Source organism: Sciurus vulgaris (assembly GCF_902686455.1).
Source record: "Sciurus vulgaris genome assembly, chromosome: 2".
NCBI lineage: Eukaryota > Metazoa > Chordata > Mammalia > Rodentia > Sciuridae > Sciurus > Sciurus vulgaris.
Window position 1 is genome coordinate 181,771,230 of NC_136462.1, and position 17,152 is coordinate 181,788,381.

The following is a 17,152-nucleotide window of genomic DNA, read 5'->3' on the forward strand; positions in this document are numbered from 1 at the left end:
TTTTTTTTTTTTTTGGGGGGTGGGTGGGTACCAAGAGTTGAACTCAGGGACACTCAACCACTGAGCCACATCCCCAGCCCTATTTTGTATTTTATTTAGAGACGGGGTCTCACTGACTTGCTTAGCACCTCGCTTTTGCTGAGGCTGGCTTTGAACTTGAAATCCTCCTGCCCCAGCCTCCCGAGCTACTGGAATTACAGGCGTATGGCACTGCACCCAGCTAATCCAATCATTTCACCTCCAAACCTTGGAATTGTCTCACACATAAGCTTTTGGGGGACACCTCACATTCCAACCATAACAAATGGGGTCTGGCCTAATATCCAGATAATGCAATCTCTCAAGAACTGTGTCATGTTGGGCAGATTTAACTGGACATGATTTAATCGCCCTTGTGGATACAAAGTCTGTCTATAAATGGGGGATACAGCACCCTGAACCTCCTTTGGGAACCCCTGTTTATCATCTCAGCCTATGTGGTTTAGGAAGAGGGTTAGTCTCCCACCCTAAGCTCCCAGGGAGGATCACAATGTGCATATCCCACTCCCCACCCACACAGCCAGTGATCCAGGGTAAGCTAGGCCCAGTCGGACCACTTACTTTCCTTCTGCGATACAGGGAGACTGGAGGGTCCTGCAGCAGCCATTCTTTAGGGAGAACTTGACTACAAATGAGCTACCCCCAGGGTATGGCAGAGCTGAGGCAAGAGGCAGAGACGACCTGTTTTGCTAGCATCATTTGAATCCCGTAGACAAGCTGTACCTGAAGCTTGCCAGCCAAACTAGTGAATAATTCCTATTTCTGCTTAAGCCAAGCATGCTTACTCTCAGGTTGGTATAGAATAAAGCCAATGAAGTCGTAGAGTACTTCGACATTGTAGAATGCAGGAACCATCAGATGAGGTGAGTGGGACCCAATCATTGGCAGGAACGGCAGCAGCAAGCAGGCTGCCGGGAGGGCGTGAGAACTCAGTTGCCTGGGCTCCCTTGGCCCTGAGCCTCCTGCCAGATCCCGTTCTTTCATAGGACATGTGGTTAGTCTTCATCCTTGTGCAGCCTAGCAAATCCTCAACACCTAAGGTCACCCAAGAACATTTTTGTCCTGTCACCTGCAGGAACCAACCTTGCAGAGCACATAATCAGGAGCCCATGGATGTGTGATAATTTATTGAAAGAAACTACTGAACTCTGGGATAATGCATATTATCCCAGAATCCCAGGGATTCCTGGGCAGGAGTTAAAGGGTTGCTGCCATGAGATGAGTGTCCCGGTCAGCTAGTCAGAGGGTTTGTGGAGGGGGCTGAAGATGACCTGGCTGATCTGGCCGGGAATGGTGTAGAAGACCAGAAGAAGGAAGATGGTGATGAGCGCCAGCAGCAGCAGCAGCACCAGGATGTGCCAGTAACGGCGCCAGATGAAGAACACGAAGGTCTTCAGTGGGTTCACGAACCAGTTGAAGGAGGTTTTGGGGCGGCTGTTGGAGGGAGGGTGGAGTCAGGATGACCAAGAAGCCCCTACTGGTGGCCCTCACCTCCCTCCCTCCAGCTCTGGCTACCTGGCGCCCACTCACTTGGGCTTCTCCAAGGGCTCAGGCTCCTTCCGCCCCTTCCCCACTGGCCGCTTCTCAGCCTCCTCCACAGTCAGAAGTTCAAACTCGGCCTCCACCTTCCCCTAGGAAAAGATACTCTTGCACCATTGGGAGTAGAGGCTGAGCCCTCAGCCAGGTCCGGGTCACTGCCCTGATGCACTCACTGTGAGGATGTGGACATTCCCACCCGTGTCTGTGAATTCCAGGTCTTCTGGCCGGCCCTTCCTCCTCTTCTGCTTCCGCCTCTTCTTGCCGGCCTGAGCCTCACGCTCTATGTCCTCCACCTCCCGCAGCTTCACTACAGGCCACCAGCCCCGCAATCGGCGACAGCGGAACAGATTGCACCTTGGCCCAGCCCCGTCTCTGGCCAGCCGCACTGAGCAGTGCTCGGGGCCCCGGGCGCCCCGCACCATGTCTGGCAGTTGCAGCTCCAGGGATCCTGCAAGAGCGGAGCTCACTGGGTTAGCATGAGACTCAAGTGTAACTGGATCAGGGATGAGGTGGCAACATATCAGGGTTGGAAGTTGGGGCACCAAAAGTTGGAATGCGATGGTCAGGTCCACAGCTTTGGCCCACCCAAACCACAGTGCAGCTACCATCAGGTGGTCAGATCCCAACCAAAGAGGGCTGTGGACTGGGATCAAATTGCCAAAGCAAGAACCATGGGGTTGGAGTCCAGGAGACTTTAGCTAGGGTCAGATCAGAGGATGGAGGCAGGGACTAGGGTACTGTAGTCAGAACTTAATGTGGTCAGGGTTTAATGAACTCAGTAATTAGGTCATAAAACAAAGACCCAGGGTCTAAAATCCCAAGACTCAGGGCTGGGTTAGTATAGAGAACCAAGGGAGGAGGGTGGTAAGGGTGGGGGGCAGCGTGGGCAGGGGCAGGGTGGGCAGAAATCAGGGGTAGGACCTGAGGCTGCGGGAGGCTAAGCAATACCAAGGAAGTCGTTGGCCGAGATGCGGTCATAGTCCCAGACCTGAAGGACCAGCACTGCCGGCTGCCGGAACTCAGCCTCCTCCAGAGCGAAGGGTCCAGGCCGCCGCCGGACACTTACTTCCCGCTCGGTGGGCAGATAGTCAAAGCGGAACACAAAGCGCCAGTTGAAGTTCCCCTCCCCAGTTAGGGAGTTGAAGTGGACGTCTGTCTCCTGTTTATCATGCTCCAGCCCCTTCACCCAGCTGGAGCCAGGCGAAGGGACAGGTCAGGGTAGCAGGGCATCCAGGGTGGGGCCACTCCCAGAACTCAGCTTCTCACCCAGCTCTAGGCACACAGAGGGCCTGGGGACGGAGCACTGAACTCAGCCAGCGCGATCCCTATTTGCAACCCCCCGCTTTGGGCACAGCCAGCCATCCCTGTATGCAGGCCTACCTTTTCACATAGATGTCACTTGACATCTCTCCAGTGAGTGGATTCACATCATCCAGAACCACATCTTCTGTGTTCCAGATGACAACTCTGAGCTCATAGCTGGGGGAGGTATTGGGAGACAGTTTTTAGACTCTTAAAAGGACCTAGGAGGGGCTACTGGAAGCAGGAAGGACCTGGACCAGGGCCGCTGACATTCACTGGGCACCTGGTGTGCTTGGCTGGATAATGAGGATGCCTGTGGTCCCATGAACACAGCCTAGTTATCACTGACCACAGCCGATGGCACCACGAATGTTCTCCTGACCCGAGTCAGTACAAGAAGGCTCTTCCTATAAATTCGGAGTCCAGTCTCTGACACTACGTTGGGTAGTACGGCATCAGATGCACAGTTGAAACTACCGCAAGCCAAAGCGGTGTGCAAGTTGAAGTTTTGGGTGCAGAAAAGTGGTGAGTGAGCAGAGCAGAGAAAGCCAATTGCAGAGAAAAGTGGGAGGATGGGAGACAGTGGGGATGAGAGCCTGCAGTCCTGGAGGGGCAGAAGGAAGAGCTGCAACATCCCGGATCCTACCTTCCTGTGGTCCTGTCTGTGTCTGCCATGGGGTGGCCTGGATAGCTGTTCTCTCCTGCCCAGCATCGATTCCCCCTTGTTTGTTCACAGCACCCTGATTTTCTGCTGGGGACTCCCACCCCAGCCCCACTGTCAATCTATGTGATTCTTGTCCTGGCTCCAGGGCTGGCCAATTGGTGTATTACAGTCCCTGACCACCATAATAGCTTCAGGGGGCAGAATTTGACCTAAGCTGGTCTAATGAGAGGTGGCTCTAGGCTTTCGCTCTGACTAGGAAGAGGTATTAGTTTCCGTTCAAATGGCCTGGCTGTTAAGAGATAAACCTGTGACTATTAGAAGCTACTTTGTCCCCAGATTGTTAAAGGCTCCCTGAGAGTGGCATCAAGGAAAGCAGATCCCATGGGCAGAAAGGGACAGACTTCTGACAGCATGGACCAGCTGGAGCCAACCCTGTCTGAACTGGCTACATCTGATTCAGAACTCCACTCGGGCCAGGCACTGGGGCGCATGCCTGTGATCCCAGAAGCTCAGGAGGCTGAGGCAGGAGGATCATTCAGCTTAACGAGGCTCTAAGCAACTTAGCGAGACCCCATCTCTAAATAAAATATAGAAAAGGGCTGGGGATGTGGCTCAATGGTTAAGCACCACTGGGTTCAATCTCCGGTACAAAAAAACAAAAAAAACTCCACTCAGACTAGCTCAGGTGAGGAGGGAGTTTACTGAAAGGTAAAGAAACAAACACCTGACTCACAATGGCTTATGGGGGGCGGGGAAGGACATTTAATGATTCAACTACCCCCCAAAACAGCCTCAACCTGCTTCACAGGGCTTTTAGATTTTCAAATTCTGCCCTTCGGAGGAGAGACGATAATGCTCTCACCTGATTGGCTTCCGAGGCTTGATGTCAACTGCAGGAGGGGCAGGCACGTCGCTGGGGAAGATATCAATCCACATGTGAAGGGATCCCTGGGAGCACAGGACCAGGTTGGAGGATGCTAGGACCCCATCTCCCCTAACAGCCCATGGCCAAGGGCTGTGCCTTACTTCAAGTAGAGTTGGGGCAGGGGCAGGGAGTCGGGCAGATCCTGGGGAAGCCCCAGAAGTGGAAGTTTGAGATCAAAAGTAAGATATGTTGTTCCAAAGGTCCAGAACTTAGTGAACTGGAGTAGATGTTGGGTTGGGAACCCTAGATCTGAACCTTGGTGGCCCAGGGGTAGGGATTCTACAGGATCAGAGTCAGAGGTGGGGTCCAGGGATCCAGGATGGAGGTCCAAGACCCCAAGACTGGAGTAGGGATGCTGGTGACCAGCATCAGGAGCCAGAGTCAAGTGGTGGTAGAAATGCCCAGGTGAAGGTCTTGGGGAAAGGGCGTCCTGGGAACCTAAGGTCCAGAATCAAGAGGGAATCCTGAAATTCTGGAGGTCTTATAGTCTTAGGAGTGCTGGGCACCCCCTCACCTGCAGCAGCCCTGGGCTGCGGGGATGGTAGAGGGGCCGGGTTTCCACATGCTCGGGGACAAGCTGGATGCCAAGCCCTGGCATCTCCTGCCAACGCCGCAGCACGAGCAACGCCTGGGCCTCCTCAGAGGCTCCACTGGCCACCCTGGGACCATGGCCACCTGGAACAAGAGATGTGTGAGCTCGGGCTCTGCACTGTTCCCCACTGCCCTCCCTTCTCCCCGCACCCCTCCACAGATGTGCTAAGCTGAGGCCACTGCTGCACTAGATGAAGCCCAGGACAGGGAGGCAGGACCGCCAAGCACAAATCATGTGTGTGCAGGGTGGGGATGTCACCATCATGATTTTTGTCAGTAAGGAGCCAGCATTCAGGGGGACAGGGGCACAGGAGAGGCTGTAGTCTTTGCTCAGATCCTTTTTAGAGAATAAAACACTGGTCATTCGTGAGGCATGAGCTCAATTCCACAGCTACATATTGTTGTATGGCCCTCTGTGGGGCTGCCCTGTGTTCTGGGAACCTGATTAACTGCGGCCCTATGGGATCCATTTAAAGATCATTGCACTTCATCCTAAATCAACCAAATTCATATTCTCTGCCCACTGCCTTCAGCAGGCCTTTGGGGAACACACCTGTACCTGGGGCCCCCTATTCCTTGTTCTACCTCCATCTCGCTCCCTTTGGCCTCTCTAGCAGAGAGGGGCTGATACCTGGGGGCAGAGTCTCGGGTGGTGTCAGGAAGACTTTGCTGCCCACCTTGACAGCCTCAGCTCGGTATTCAGGAGCAGGGAGGCCACAGCGTTGGCACAGCCCCGCTAGGATCTGTGAAGGCCGGAACGCATCACGCCAGGCATTGTACCCATCCCTGCGACAGGAAAGGAAGATGCCTTAGCTGGGGCCGGCATATGGACATAGTTGGGTACAGGGATAGGGATGAGGACCTTTGAAGAATGGGATCCAGGTTCAGAACCCCAGGTGGGTTCTGGCTCAGTGGTAAAGCACTTGCCTAGCACATATGAGGCATTGGGCTTGATCCTCAGCACCACATAAAAATAAATAAATAAAATAAAGTTATCGTGTCCATCTGCAACTAAAAAAAATTTTTTTTTCAAATAAAAAGAACTCCTATAGGAGACAGCTTAGTCCTCGTCTACAGTTAAGATAAAAATCAAAGATGTATGTCAGGTGCTTCTGTGAAGGAAATACTGACATCTCTAGCAGATGAGGAAAGTGAGGCTCAAAGAGGTATTAGTTACAGGATACCGACACCCACGCCCAAGTCTTGGCTACTGAACTATGTCTTGCAGCGGGTATAGTTTCCCTTCTATGAAATGCTAGGATTCGAGACTAATGGGAACATAAGTTTGAACACTTATGTTCAAATTTGGTCAGAGATTTAGGACGGTTCCTGAGGACCCTGTCACTCACACGTCATACTGGGAAGCCAGTCCACAGTTTGCTCTGTGGTGGCTATAGAATCGATTCTCCAGATCAATGTGGGTCTCCCCGATGAGGTCGTCAGAACCCACGAGGTCATGATCAAACACAGCCACAGTCAATTCTGGCTCAGCCGGGAGAGAGATGCTTAGTTCCAGGACCCTGGCCAGGAGGGAAAGTGGCTAATGACACCTCCACGCCCTCCGAGGTAGTCTGGAGTGTGGGTGTCCCTTCCCATGCCATCACCAACTAGCTACTGGTGAGAGCCTTGGGTCACAGGTTGGTCAAGTTGCTTCCCATTCCCAGCCCCAGGGCCCAGTCTCACTCTCCAAAGATGGGGTTCAGCTGCTTGGGGATGTAGCGCTCCTTGGTGTCTTGGCGCTCCTTGCCAGTGCTCACCACCACGTACGGGTCTGCTTTGCCATTGGGGTCTGCAGGAGCCAGATTGGTAGCCTAGGGGGAGAGGATGAAGTGGAACTGGAAGAAGTGCCCAAACCCTTATTGGACCTAACCTCAGAATAAATGTAAACAGAAAGTGACCAAGAGGAGACCTGAGAGATGTGACAAGATCATTTATTTTTTCAATTAATTACCAAATACTCAGGACGCAAATATTATAATGAAAAAGATAATGAAACAGATAATACTTGTAAAGATCTATTTAGAACTTAACTATTCAACTGGTAACTTCCCATATCGACAGATTTTTTTTTTCATGATGAGCATATTTTACTTTTTTAATTAAGAGTATTTTAACCAAATTTTTAAAATAATACAATTGAGCATGTACATGCCTGGCTTAATAAATAAGACATTACCAAAAAATTGAAAGCCCCTAAATAAGCTTTCCTGATTGAGTCCCTTCTCATTCCTGAAGTCACCTGAACTCTTTTCTTAGGTTAGTCACTTTCAGGTGTGTTGATACTTTTATTCCATATATGTGTATCCCAACGTAATATATATATACTACTTTGCATGTTTTAAAAATGTATGTTTTAAGCTTTCATTGGAGGGCTGGGGATGTAGCTGTTGGTAGAGTGCTTACCTGGCAAGCACAAGGCCCTGGGTTCAATCCCCAGCACCACAAAAACAAAAAAAAAACTTTCATTGAGGTTTTAATTTTTAATATTTCACTTTTAATTTTTTCTCCAGAGGTTTTGTGGATTTGTTCTGAGGTGTTGGGGATTGAACCCAGGGCTTCGCACATGCTCTACCACTGTACTCTACCCTTAGACCCCCAAATTTTTATCCAGTCCTTCAGACTTGCTGTTTACCGTCTTCTTGAACCTTACTCATTTTAAATTCATGCTTTTCTTTCCTTAAACACTTCATACATAGTAATTTTATTTTCTCAATCTGTTCGTTCCCATACCAATGACCTTGGACTCTGAATCTGTTATTTTTGCTACTTCTCACTCGTGAGGTTTGTGTCTTTGCACTTTGATACTCTCATCATGATTCCTCTTTGGGTTCCCTCATCCTGTGGGCCTAAACTGCTCTTCCAGAGAGGACCTGCTTTTGCTTCTGCCAGTACCCTGAGCAAACTACCAACCTGCAGCCACTTTCGATTCAAATCCTTCCACTGGGGTTTGACGAAGACATGGAAGGTGGAACATGGAAGCTCCCAGACTTCAAGATAATGGTCATGAATGCTCAGGGGAGATTTTTCCCTCTAGCCAGTGCCAAAATTAAGACAGGCAAATGCCCTCCGTGTCCTGCCTGGCGTGTCCATGGTTTTTTGACCTTATGCTGAGGGGCTGGGCTTTGGGGTGTCCCACCTCATAGGAGCCCTTCTGTGCAACCCCTCAGCCTGGGCAATCCCTGGGCTTCTCTTCTGCCCATCCTGCCTGTGTAGCCATCCACAGGGAGGCTCAAGGTCAGCAGTCTCTGGTAGGTAAAAGCTGCCTGGAGCACTCATTTTGCCCCTAGGTTTCTGTATTAACCATGTTCTCATTTTCCATTGTTTTTTTCTTGGGTTGGTTTTTGGTACCAGAGATTAAACCCATGGAGGCTTAACCACTGAGCCACATTCCCAGCACTTTTTATTTTTTATTTTGAGACAGGGCCTCGCTAAATTGTTTAGCGCCTTGCTAAATTGCTAAGGTTGGCCTCCAACTTGCCATCCTCTGCCTCAGCCTTCTGAGTCACTGGGATTATAGGTGTGTGCCACCATACCCAATTCATTTTCCATATTCTTTTTTTTTTAAAGGATAAACAAATCTCTTTTTAAAAAAATTTTTTAGTTATTGATGGACCTTTATTTTATTCATTTATTTATATGTGGCGCTGAGAACTGAACCCAGTGCCTCACGTGCACACGCGAGGCAAGTGCTATACCGAGTCACAACCTCAGCCCCATTTTCCATATTCTTGATGCTCTGACATCTGGGACTTATTGATGTTGAATTATTCTTCAAAGTTGTTATAATAATATCTGTTCGGTGGCAGGCAGAATAATGTTTCCCCTTCAAGATATCTACATGTTAATTCCCTAGACTTTGAATATATTACCTTACATCTCAAAAGGAACTTTGCAGGTTAGGGATCATGAGAGTAGATTATTCTAGAATATCAGTGATGGCCTAATGTAATCAGAAAGGTCCCTATATGTGAAAGAAAGAGGAGAGTCAGAGAGATTTGAAGATGGAGGAAGGGGCCATGAGCCAAGACACACAGATTTACTCTAGAAGCACAGGAAAGCAATGAACTGATCCTCCCCTGGAGCTGTGTTCTTCATGTCAAAGGGTACAAACAGCCCAAATATCCATGGATAAACCAAATGTAGTACAGACACAGAGTGTAAGACTAAGTCATAAAGAGGAAGGAAGTCCTGGGACATGCTGCAACACTGTGCACTTCGGAAAGTCATGCTGAGGGCAAGAATCCAGTTACAAAAGCCCACGTGTTGCATGACTGTATTATACGAAATGTCCAGAATAGATACTTACATAAAAACAGGAAGTCACTTAGTGATGGCTTAGTGTTAGGGAAAATAGGGAGCTTTAGAGGTGACAACTAAGAAGAGCAGGGCTTATCATTATTACTATTATTATTATTTGTAGTGCAGATTGAACCTGGAGGTGCTTAACCAATGAGCCACATCCCCCACCCTTTTTCTGTTTTATTTAGAGACAGTCTCGTTGAGTTGCTTAGGGCCTCACTAAATTGCCCAACCTGGCCTTGAACCCATGATCCTCCTGCTTCAGCCTCCCAAGCCACTGGGATTCCAGGTGTGCACCACAACGCCCAGCCAGCACTTCTTTTTGAGATATTGAGCATGTTCTAAAATCAATTGTGTCTGCAATTGCACAGAGAATATATTAAAAAATAATAATTGAGCTGGGTGTGGTAATCCCAGCAGCTTGGGAGGCTGAGGCAGGAGGATTTTGAGTTCAAAGCCACCTCAGCAACTTAGTGAGGCCCTAAGCAATTCAGTGATACCCTGTGTCTAAATAAAATACAAAATAGGGCTGGGAATGTGGCTCAGTGGTTGAGTGCCCCTGAGTTCGATCCCCAATACCTATCCCCGCAAAAAAAGCCCCAACAATTGAACTGTGCACTTTAAATGGGCAAATTGGATGGTATATGAATGAAATCTTGATAAAGCTATTACAAAAACATAAAATATCAAATTATTCAACTTATGACATAGGTCCCCTCTCTTGATGTTCCATCCTTCCTTCCTAGAAGTAAAAGCTACCACCTTGATCTTTATAATAATTGGGCCCTTGCTTTTTCTCGCAATTGTATACCTACAGTTTAGTGTTGCCTAGTTAAAACTCAAATAAAATAGAATCAGGGCTGGGGAGATAGCTCAGGTGGTAGAATGCTCACCTCACAAGCACAAGGCCCTGGGTTCAATCCCTAGCACCGCAAAAAAAAAAAAAAAAAAAAAAAAATAGAATCATAGTATATATACTTGTTCCCACTGACTTGTTTTGCTCGACATTATGTCTGGACTTATCCATTGTGTTGCCTGTAGCAATAGTTCATTTTTTTCTGCTGTCTAAGATTCCATTACCCTCCACCCATGAGCTGTTCTACTCTTATTTAAGGGCATTTGTATTAACTGCAGGTGAGGGCTATTACATACACTGCTATTATGAAGATCCTTGTACCTACCTCCCAAGTTCAAGAGTTTCCCTAGGGTACATATTTAGGAGTAGAATTACTGGCTCATAAGGTAGGTGCATCTTCAAATTTACTGTCTCCAACTAAAATGATTCTGCTACTTTTTTTCTTCTAGTTGTTCCACATCTTTACTAACACTTGTTACCATCAGTTTTTTGTTTTTTTTTTTTTAACCATTAGTTTTTTTTTTTTTTAAAAAAAGGTTTAACCATTTAGTCAGCTGTTATGGTGCATGCCTGTAATCCCAGCAGCTGGGGAGGCTGAGCCAGGAGGATGGCAAGTTTGAGGCCAGCCTCAGCAACTTAGCAAGGCCACATACAGTGCCCAGCTTGACTCATAATCTTACATATTCTGGATATTGGTCCTTTATTGATTACATGGTACAGATATCTTCTCCCAGTTTGTGACCTCTTTTCTCCCTTATTGGTACTTTTTGATGAATAGTTTCTGACTCTAATAGAATCAAGTTTATTGATATTAATGATTCAATAATTATGTTTAATGATTCATTTGTGATTAATGTTCTTTAGGAATTCCTTCCTTATAAGAATCCCTTTCTTGTAAGAGTATCATCTTATTTTGGCCTCTAAAGACTATATAGTTTTATTTTTAACATTTAAGCCTTTAACCTACCTAGAATTTATTGTAGTGTTTGGTGAGAGACAAGGGTTCACATTCCATATTTTAATGTGTATATTAAAGTATCTCCAGCATCTCCTATTTAAAAGCCCAGTCCTTCCTCCTTTTCTGCAATACTTCCTCTATTTATACATGAGTTCTGGTGTGTTCCAGTGGCCTATGTTCTGTTCCAATGGTTTATGTGTCCACCTCTGGGCCAGTGCCACCCTGGTTCAGTCACTTGAACTTTATTACAAGTCCAGATAGCAAGGAAGAAGTTCCATGCTGACCTTATCTCTCCAATAGGATCTGGTGATTCGGGGTTCTTTGCTCTTCTTTCACATTTTGGTGCATCTTGTCCAATTCCACGCAAACCAGAAAAAGCATTAGAATTTTGACTGGTACTCTTTTGAATCTATGGATCAATTTGAGGAGAACTAGCATCTTCAGAATGTAGAATCTTCCTATTTTTGAATATGTCTTTTTCTGTTGAATGTTTTTGAGGCAATAGAGATCACAGGTAGGGCCTCCAGCTAGGGCAAGGGCTCCACCAAGTTGTCTCCAGGCCTCTTTTTCCGCTGATTTACACCTCCCTTTCTACTTCTTCAAGTGCTGTCTCATGATCATCCATTTTCCTGGTTCACTCACTCGCCCTTTCTCTAAGGTATTGACCTCAAGCCCTTTCCTCAAACCTCCAACCCCTCCTTCCTGGTCCTCACTTTCAACTTATACCCCAGCCTCAGAGAAGGATTTCTTCAAGCTCCCACCCTGCCCTCAGTCTGCCAGGTAAGGTCTGTATTCACATGTTCTGTCTTTCCCCCTCCTGTGCATAGATGATGCGTATATGTCCCTCTAAGGCCACCAACCTGCCCACCTCCCTGGCGGCAGCACCCCAGCCACTGAGTCCTCTCCTCTTCTGCATCACTATTTTCCCCTCTTGGCCCATTCCCATAGCACACAACCTTGTCTTCTCCCCTTCCTCCCCATTCCTCAGCTCCTCTTTAGAAAACAAAAAAAACAAAAAAAACCTCTTTTTTGGTACAGGGAATGAACCCCAGGAGCACTTAACCACTGAGCCACATCCCCAGCACTTTTTAATATTTTATTTAGAGACAGGGTCTCACTAAATTGCTGAGGCTGGCTTTGAACTTGCGATCCCCCTGCCTCAGCCTCCGGAGCTGCTGGGCATGCGCCACTGCACCTGGCTAGAGAAAAACTTTAAGAGAACTACTTTCTCCCTTCTGTTCCTCTCCTCCTATTTGAGGCTCCTCTAAGGCTTTTACCTTCACCACACTACTAAAGCTGCTCCTGCCGTCTACTTCGCCAGTGACCTCCCCCTAGCTAAAGGTACTGGTTGATTCTCAGTCCTTGTCTTGATTGACCTACTGGCGCCATTGGACACCAATCCATCATTTTCTCCTCCTGGAAGCACTTTCTTCATTGGATCCAGTACACCACAATCTCTGTTTCTCCTTCTTAATCTTCTCTGCTGGGGCCTCATTTCCTGGCTTCTAAATATTCATATGCCCAGGATTCTGCCCGTGGACTACTTCCCAGTGTATACTCTCTTGGTGATCTCATCTGGCCCCTATGCATGAAATCCGTGCACATGACAATTCCAAATTATGTCTCTGGCTCAGACTTCCCTCCTAAGCTCCAGATTCCTATGCGAACTGCTAACTCCACTTGCATGTCAAAAAGGTGTGTGAAATTAACACAATCAAATGGATTTCCTTCCACCCCTGTACCCAAACCTACTCCACCCAAAGCCTTCCCCTTCTCCCTTGTGGTCAGTCCTTCTGATCTTCTGGGTACTTGAGCCAAACTCACATGAGTCAACCTTGTCTTGCTTTTCACTTTCACATTGTCCACAGCTACTCTGTTTCACATTTAGTCAGCCTCACCCTAAGGATATTTCCAGAATCTTACCACTTCTCACCACCTCCACTGCTACCACCTTCATGCAAGCCACAACTGCTGTCTTTCCTGGATTACAGTAGCAACTTCATAACCAACCTCCCTGCCCCAACTCCTGCTTTCTGTAGCCTATGCTCTATGTGGTAAACAGATATTCTTTTAAAATTTAGATTGCATCCTGTCACGCCTTTGCTCAGAACCTTCTGATGGCTTCTCATTTAATTCAGGATAAAATGACCAACTGGTCGGGTGTGGGGGTGCATGCCTATAATCCCAGTGACTCAGGAGGCTAGGCAGGAGGCTCACAAGTTGGAGACCAACCTCAGCAATTTAGTGAGAGCCTGTATCAAAATTTTAAAAAATAAAAAGGACTGGGGATGCAGATTAGTGATAGAGTGTCCCTAGGTTCAATCCGCAGCCCTGCAATCAATCAATATAAAATAACCAATAAGACCTAACATGATCGGTCCCTTCTGTCCACCACTGCTGCACTTCCTCTGAAATCTTAACTCCTCAAACCATCTGTTCTCCACTCATTGTGCAGCCATGATGGCCTCCGCGTTGTTCCTCATACAGCAGTCAGGGCCCACCTTTGGCCGGGCTGTTCTCTGCCTGGAATGCTCTCCCCAAAGGATCTACCAGATAACTCCCCCACCCCCCTCTATCACAGATAGTCACCAACTTAAGGTGGTTTGACTTAACAATTTTTCAACTTTACAAAGTATAAGAGTCATACGCATTTGGTAGAAACTATACTTTGAATTCTGCATTTTGATTTTGCTCTGGGCCTGTGATATTTGTTGAGAAACTCTCGTGAAGCTGGGGAGCAGGAGTGAGCTTGGGCTCCCAGTGAGCTGAGGGATCTGGTTCACTGAAGTGTCTTGTGTTGCTCGGCTGTGGGGTTCGGCAGCCTAGGTACAGTAAATGTGTTTTCAATTTATGATATTTTCAAATTAAGATGAGTTTATCGGGATATAACCCCCATTGTAAGTCCAGGAGCACCTTCACTCTGAGAAGAATCACTTCGCCCTGGTTCCAGCTGCCTTGATCTCTTGCTTTCTACCACTTTTTCGCTCACCTTCTTTAGGAACTAGTCTCTTTAGTTCCTAGTTGATCTTTCCTGAACTTCTGTTGCACACTATATTTTCCTCTTCTTTCTTACACGGAAAGTAACATCCTATATGCACTCTTTTGCAATTTGCTATTATCACCTTACAGAATATTCTGGAAATCACCCCACATCAGTACATAGGGATCTTTCGCATTGTTTTTTATAGCTGCATAGTACTTCATGGTGTTGACAGGTCACAGTTTATTCACACACTCTTCTATGCATGGGTACTAATAAGTTCTCATTTTTAATGGTATCTCATTTTTAGAAATGTTATTTGGTTATTCTCACAAACTGCTCAACACTTTTGATGGCCTCTTATTCTCTGCTTGTGAAATAGTTTAAACAGAAGTTTTACATTCTAATATTGGAAAATTTCTAAGGTCCAAAGTTTTTTTTTGTTTGTTTGTTTTTTGTGGTGCTGGGGATCGAACCCAGGGCCTTATGCTTGCAAGGCAAGTACTCTACCAACTGAGCTATCTCCCCAGCCCCTCCATAGTTTTTGAATGTCTAATTTTCCTTTGTATTGTTTCTTCTTTTTTTCTGATATATTGTTTTGTTATATATTTTATAATTTTTGAATTGTGAACCCACATTTGGTCATTTAAATCTGTAGAAACTATAAGGCTGAATTTGGGATCATTTTGTGACAGTCTCTCAGTTTTGAGTTTTCTGGAATAAACAGATAAATTAAATTCAAGTCTTAACAATGTGAGGACAAAACTGTAATAATAAATTCTCAAAGAAGACATTCTTTTTCTATTTCCCCACCTGGAGCAGAGGCTGAAGTGGCTTGTTTATTTTATAGACTCCTTTCCCAGTGGGCAGGCTTCCTCTTGCCCACGTTCTATTGAGATCCTGCTTCATGCCAGGGTTTTGGTTCCTGACCCCCACATTGCACAGGCTATAAGAACCCAGGGTCCAGGTTGGATAAACCCTCTCAAGACAATCTGAGCTCCATGAGCTTGTCTTCCATTTAGGATTTCCACTGCTTCTTCATCATCCTTTCTTAGGAACTTAGCATTCATATAGGCTTTTAAAATTTAAATTTAAAATCTTTTTGCCATGCTGAGGATGGAACCTAGAATCTCAGCATGCCAGGTGAAGACTACCACAGGCCACACCCCAACCTGCCATCTTAGCATCCATTTAAAAGACTATGCATCTAGCGTTTGTAGAAGTACCATTAAAAGAATTATCTCAGACCATCTAGTCTGCCAATTGCTCGAAGCAGAAAGTCAAGATGACTTCCATGACCCAGTCAAAGCCCTAGGAGTCTTAAATGATGGTAGAATATTTCGTCAAATGCTGTCTTAGTCAGAATCCCTATATTTAAAAAAACAGATAAAACTGCTCTGCTGCATCTGCACTGGTGACAGGGAGTGGGATGACAGAGCAACCCACTCATTCCTTGTTACTCCCTCAGAATACCTTTCAGAAAAATTTAGGGCCCTGCATGAAAACCACAGCAACAGAAGTAGCTACAAAGGTATCTGATAATAAGTCATTCTGAAGCTTGAGATTCAGAACTACACTCCCCATTCCATTGGACCAGAACAGTGCACAGGAGTCAGGAGTGCTAGACTCTAAATTCTAGCTCTACTATAAACAAATTTTGTAGCCCTGGGGAGTATTCTAACTTTGTGTCTAAAATTTTCCCATCTGAAAAATAAAGATGATGCCAAATGAGTTTTCTTCCAAAGCTTTCATTCTGCAGGCTTCCCATTCTTTGCTGGTGTGGGAGGCCTGCGGGAGCTGGGGACACTCACCTTTACAACATACACTCTGACCAGGAGCTTGATGGGCCGGTTCTGTGGGAGGCCCCGGGAGATCTGGGGCTCAGAAAAGGATGCGGCCTCTGACTCAGGATAAATGAGAAAGGAGCCCTGGGGTGGGGAGAGGGAGAAAAGGCCCTGGTAAGAAAGTTTTCTTCCTGAATCCCTGCCTGTGCTCCTGGGCCCCTTTTCCTTCTCCAAACATACCTTGAACTTGCCCACAAGGTGTCCAGACCCCTCTTCCCCTCCATCTCCATCCTGGCCCCCTTGCCCTCGGTATAGGGGAAACACATGCAGCCAGTCTTCAAAGTGGTGAAACTCTTCCTCCAGGGAGCTGTTGTAGATCTGACAGGTGAAGGGGTCAGTGAGAGCCTGGCATCTAGAATCCACAGGGACTCCCCTCTTCCCAACACCCAGTTACCTTCAGGGTGGCGATTGCTTTTTTCTGAGATACAAAGCCTCTGACATCAGCCTCACCCTGGTCCTTGACCTCCCCATCCATAGAAATGAAGTTGACCCCATCTGGGAACAGTAGAAATGTCCCATGACAGAAATATCCGGTGGGCGGGGGGCGGGGGACAGATGGAGCAAGAACAAACCCCCGAATCTCTTACCAGAGTCCCCAGGCTCGTCCATTTCATCCTCATCAAGACTGGGCTGAAATCAAAGGGCAGTTTAGAGAGCTTTCCCTACACTCCTCACCTCCTTAGTCTGTCCCTTTTCTAGGATGGTAAGTGGGGAAAGCTTAGTCCAAGTTCTAGCAGTGTCAAGGCACTTCCTTTCCAAAGCTTAAGTTTAGCATCGACTCCTGCACTGAAATGTGGCTAGTTGAAGCCGAGATGTGCTGTAACTGTAAAACACACCGCAGGTTTTAAAGACTTACGATAACATGAGAATGTAAAATAGCTCATTTAATTTTTATAATGATTACTTGATATTTGGCATATATTATGGTTTTTAAATTTTTTTAGTTGTTGATGGACCTTTATTTTATTCATTTATTTATATGCAGTGCTGAGGATCGAACCCGGTGCCTCACACATGCTAGGCAAAGGCTCTACCATTGAACCACAACCTCAGCCCATATATTATGTTATATTAAGCATACTATTAAAATTAATTTCACCTACTTCCTTTTCCTTTCTTTTTTCTTTTCTTTCTTTTTTTTTTTTTTTTTTTTTG

The 17,152-nt window shown here is 46.6% G+C and overlaps 1 protein-coding gene across 2 annotated transcripts in view; it reads right to left on the minus strand.

Annotated features, from left to right (window-relative positions):
- Nucleotides 1–289: 289 nt before the first annotated feature.
- Nucleotides 290–17,152, minus strand: part of LOC306654483 (fer-1-like protein 4) — a 50,518-nt gene continuing 33,655 nt past the window's right edge. The window contains exons 32-45 of one of the 2 annotated variants that reach the window (XM_079128103.1): nt 16,585–16,627; nt 16,392–16,492; nt 16,178–16,315; nt 15,965–16,081; nt 6,744–6,871; nt 6,410–6,580; nt 5,692–5,846; nt 4,984–5,144; nt 4,407–4,492; nt 2,959–3,057; nt 2,527–2,768; nt 1,752–2,026; nt 1,570–1,670; nt 290–1,473 (exon numbers count right to left, since the gene is read on the minus strand). In XM_079128103.1, coding sequence (XP_078984229.1) covers nt 1,275–1,473; nt 1,570–1,670; nt 1,752–2,026; nt 2,527–2,768; nt 2,959–3,057; nt 4,407–4,492; nt 4,984–5,144; nt 5,692–5,846; nt 6,410–6,580; nt 6,744–6,871; nt 15,965–16,081; nt 16,178–16,315; nt 16,392–16,492; nt 16,585–16,627 — 2,016 coding nt within the window. In that variant the 3' untranslated portion in view covers nt 290–1,274. The remainder of the gene's footprint in view (nt 1,474–1,569; nt 1,671–1,751; nt 2,027–2,526; nt 2,769–2,958; nt 3,058–4,406; nt 4,493–4,983; nt 5,145–5,691; nt 5,847–6,409; nt 6,581–6,743; nt 6,872–15,964; nt 16,082–16,177; nt 16,316–16,391; nt 16,493–16,584; nt 16,628–17,152) is intronic. The other variant, XM_079128104.1, reaches the window with a different exon arrangement.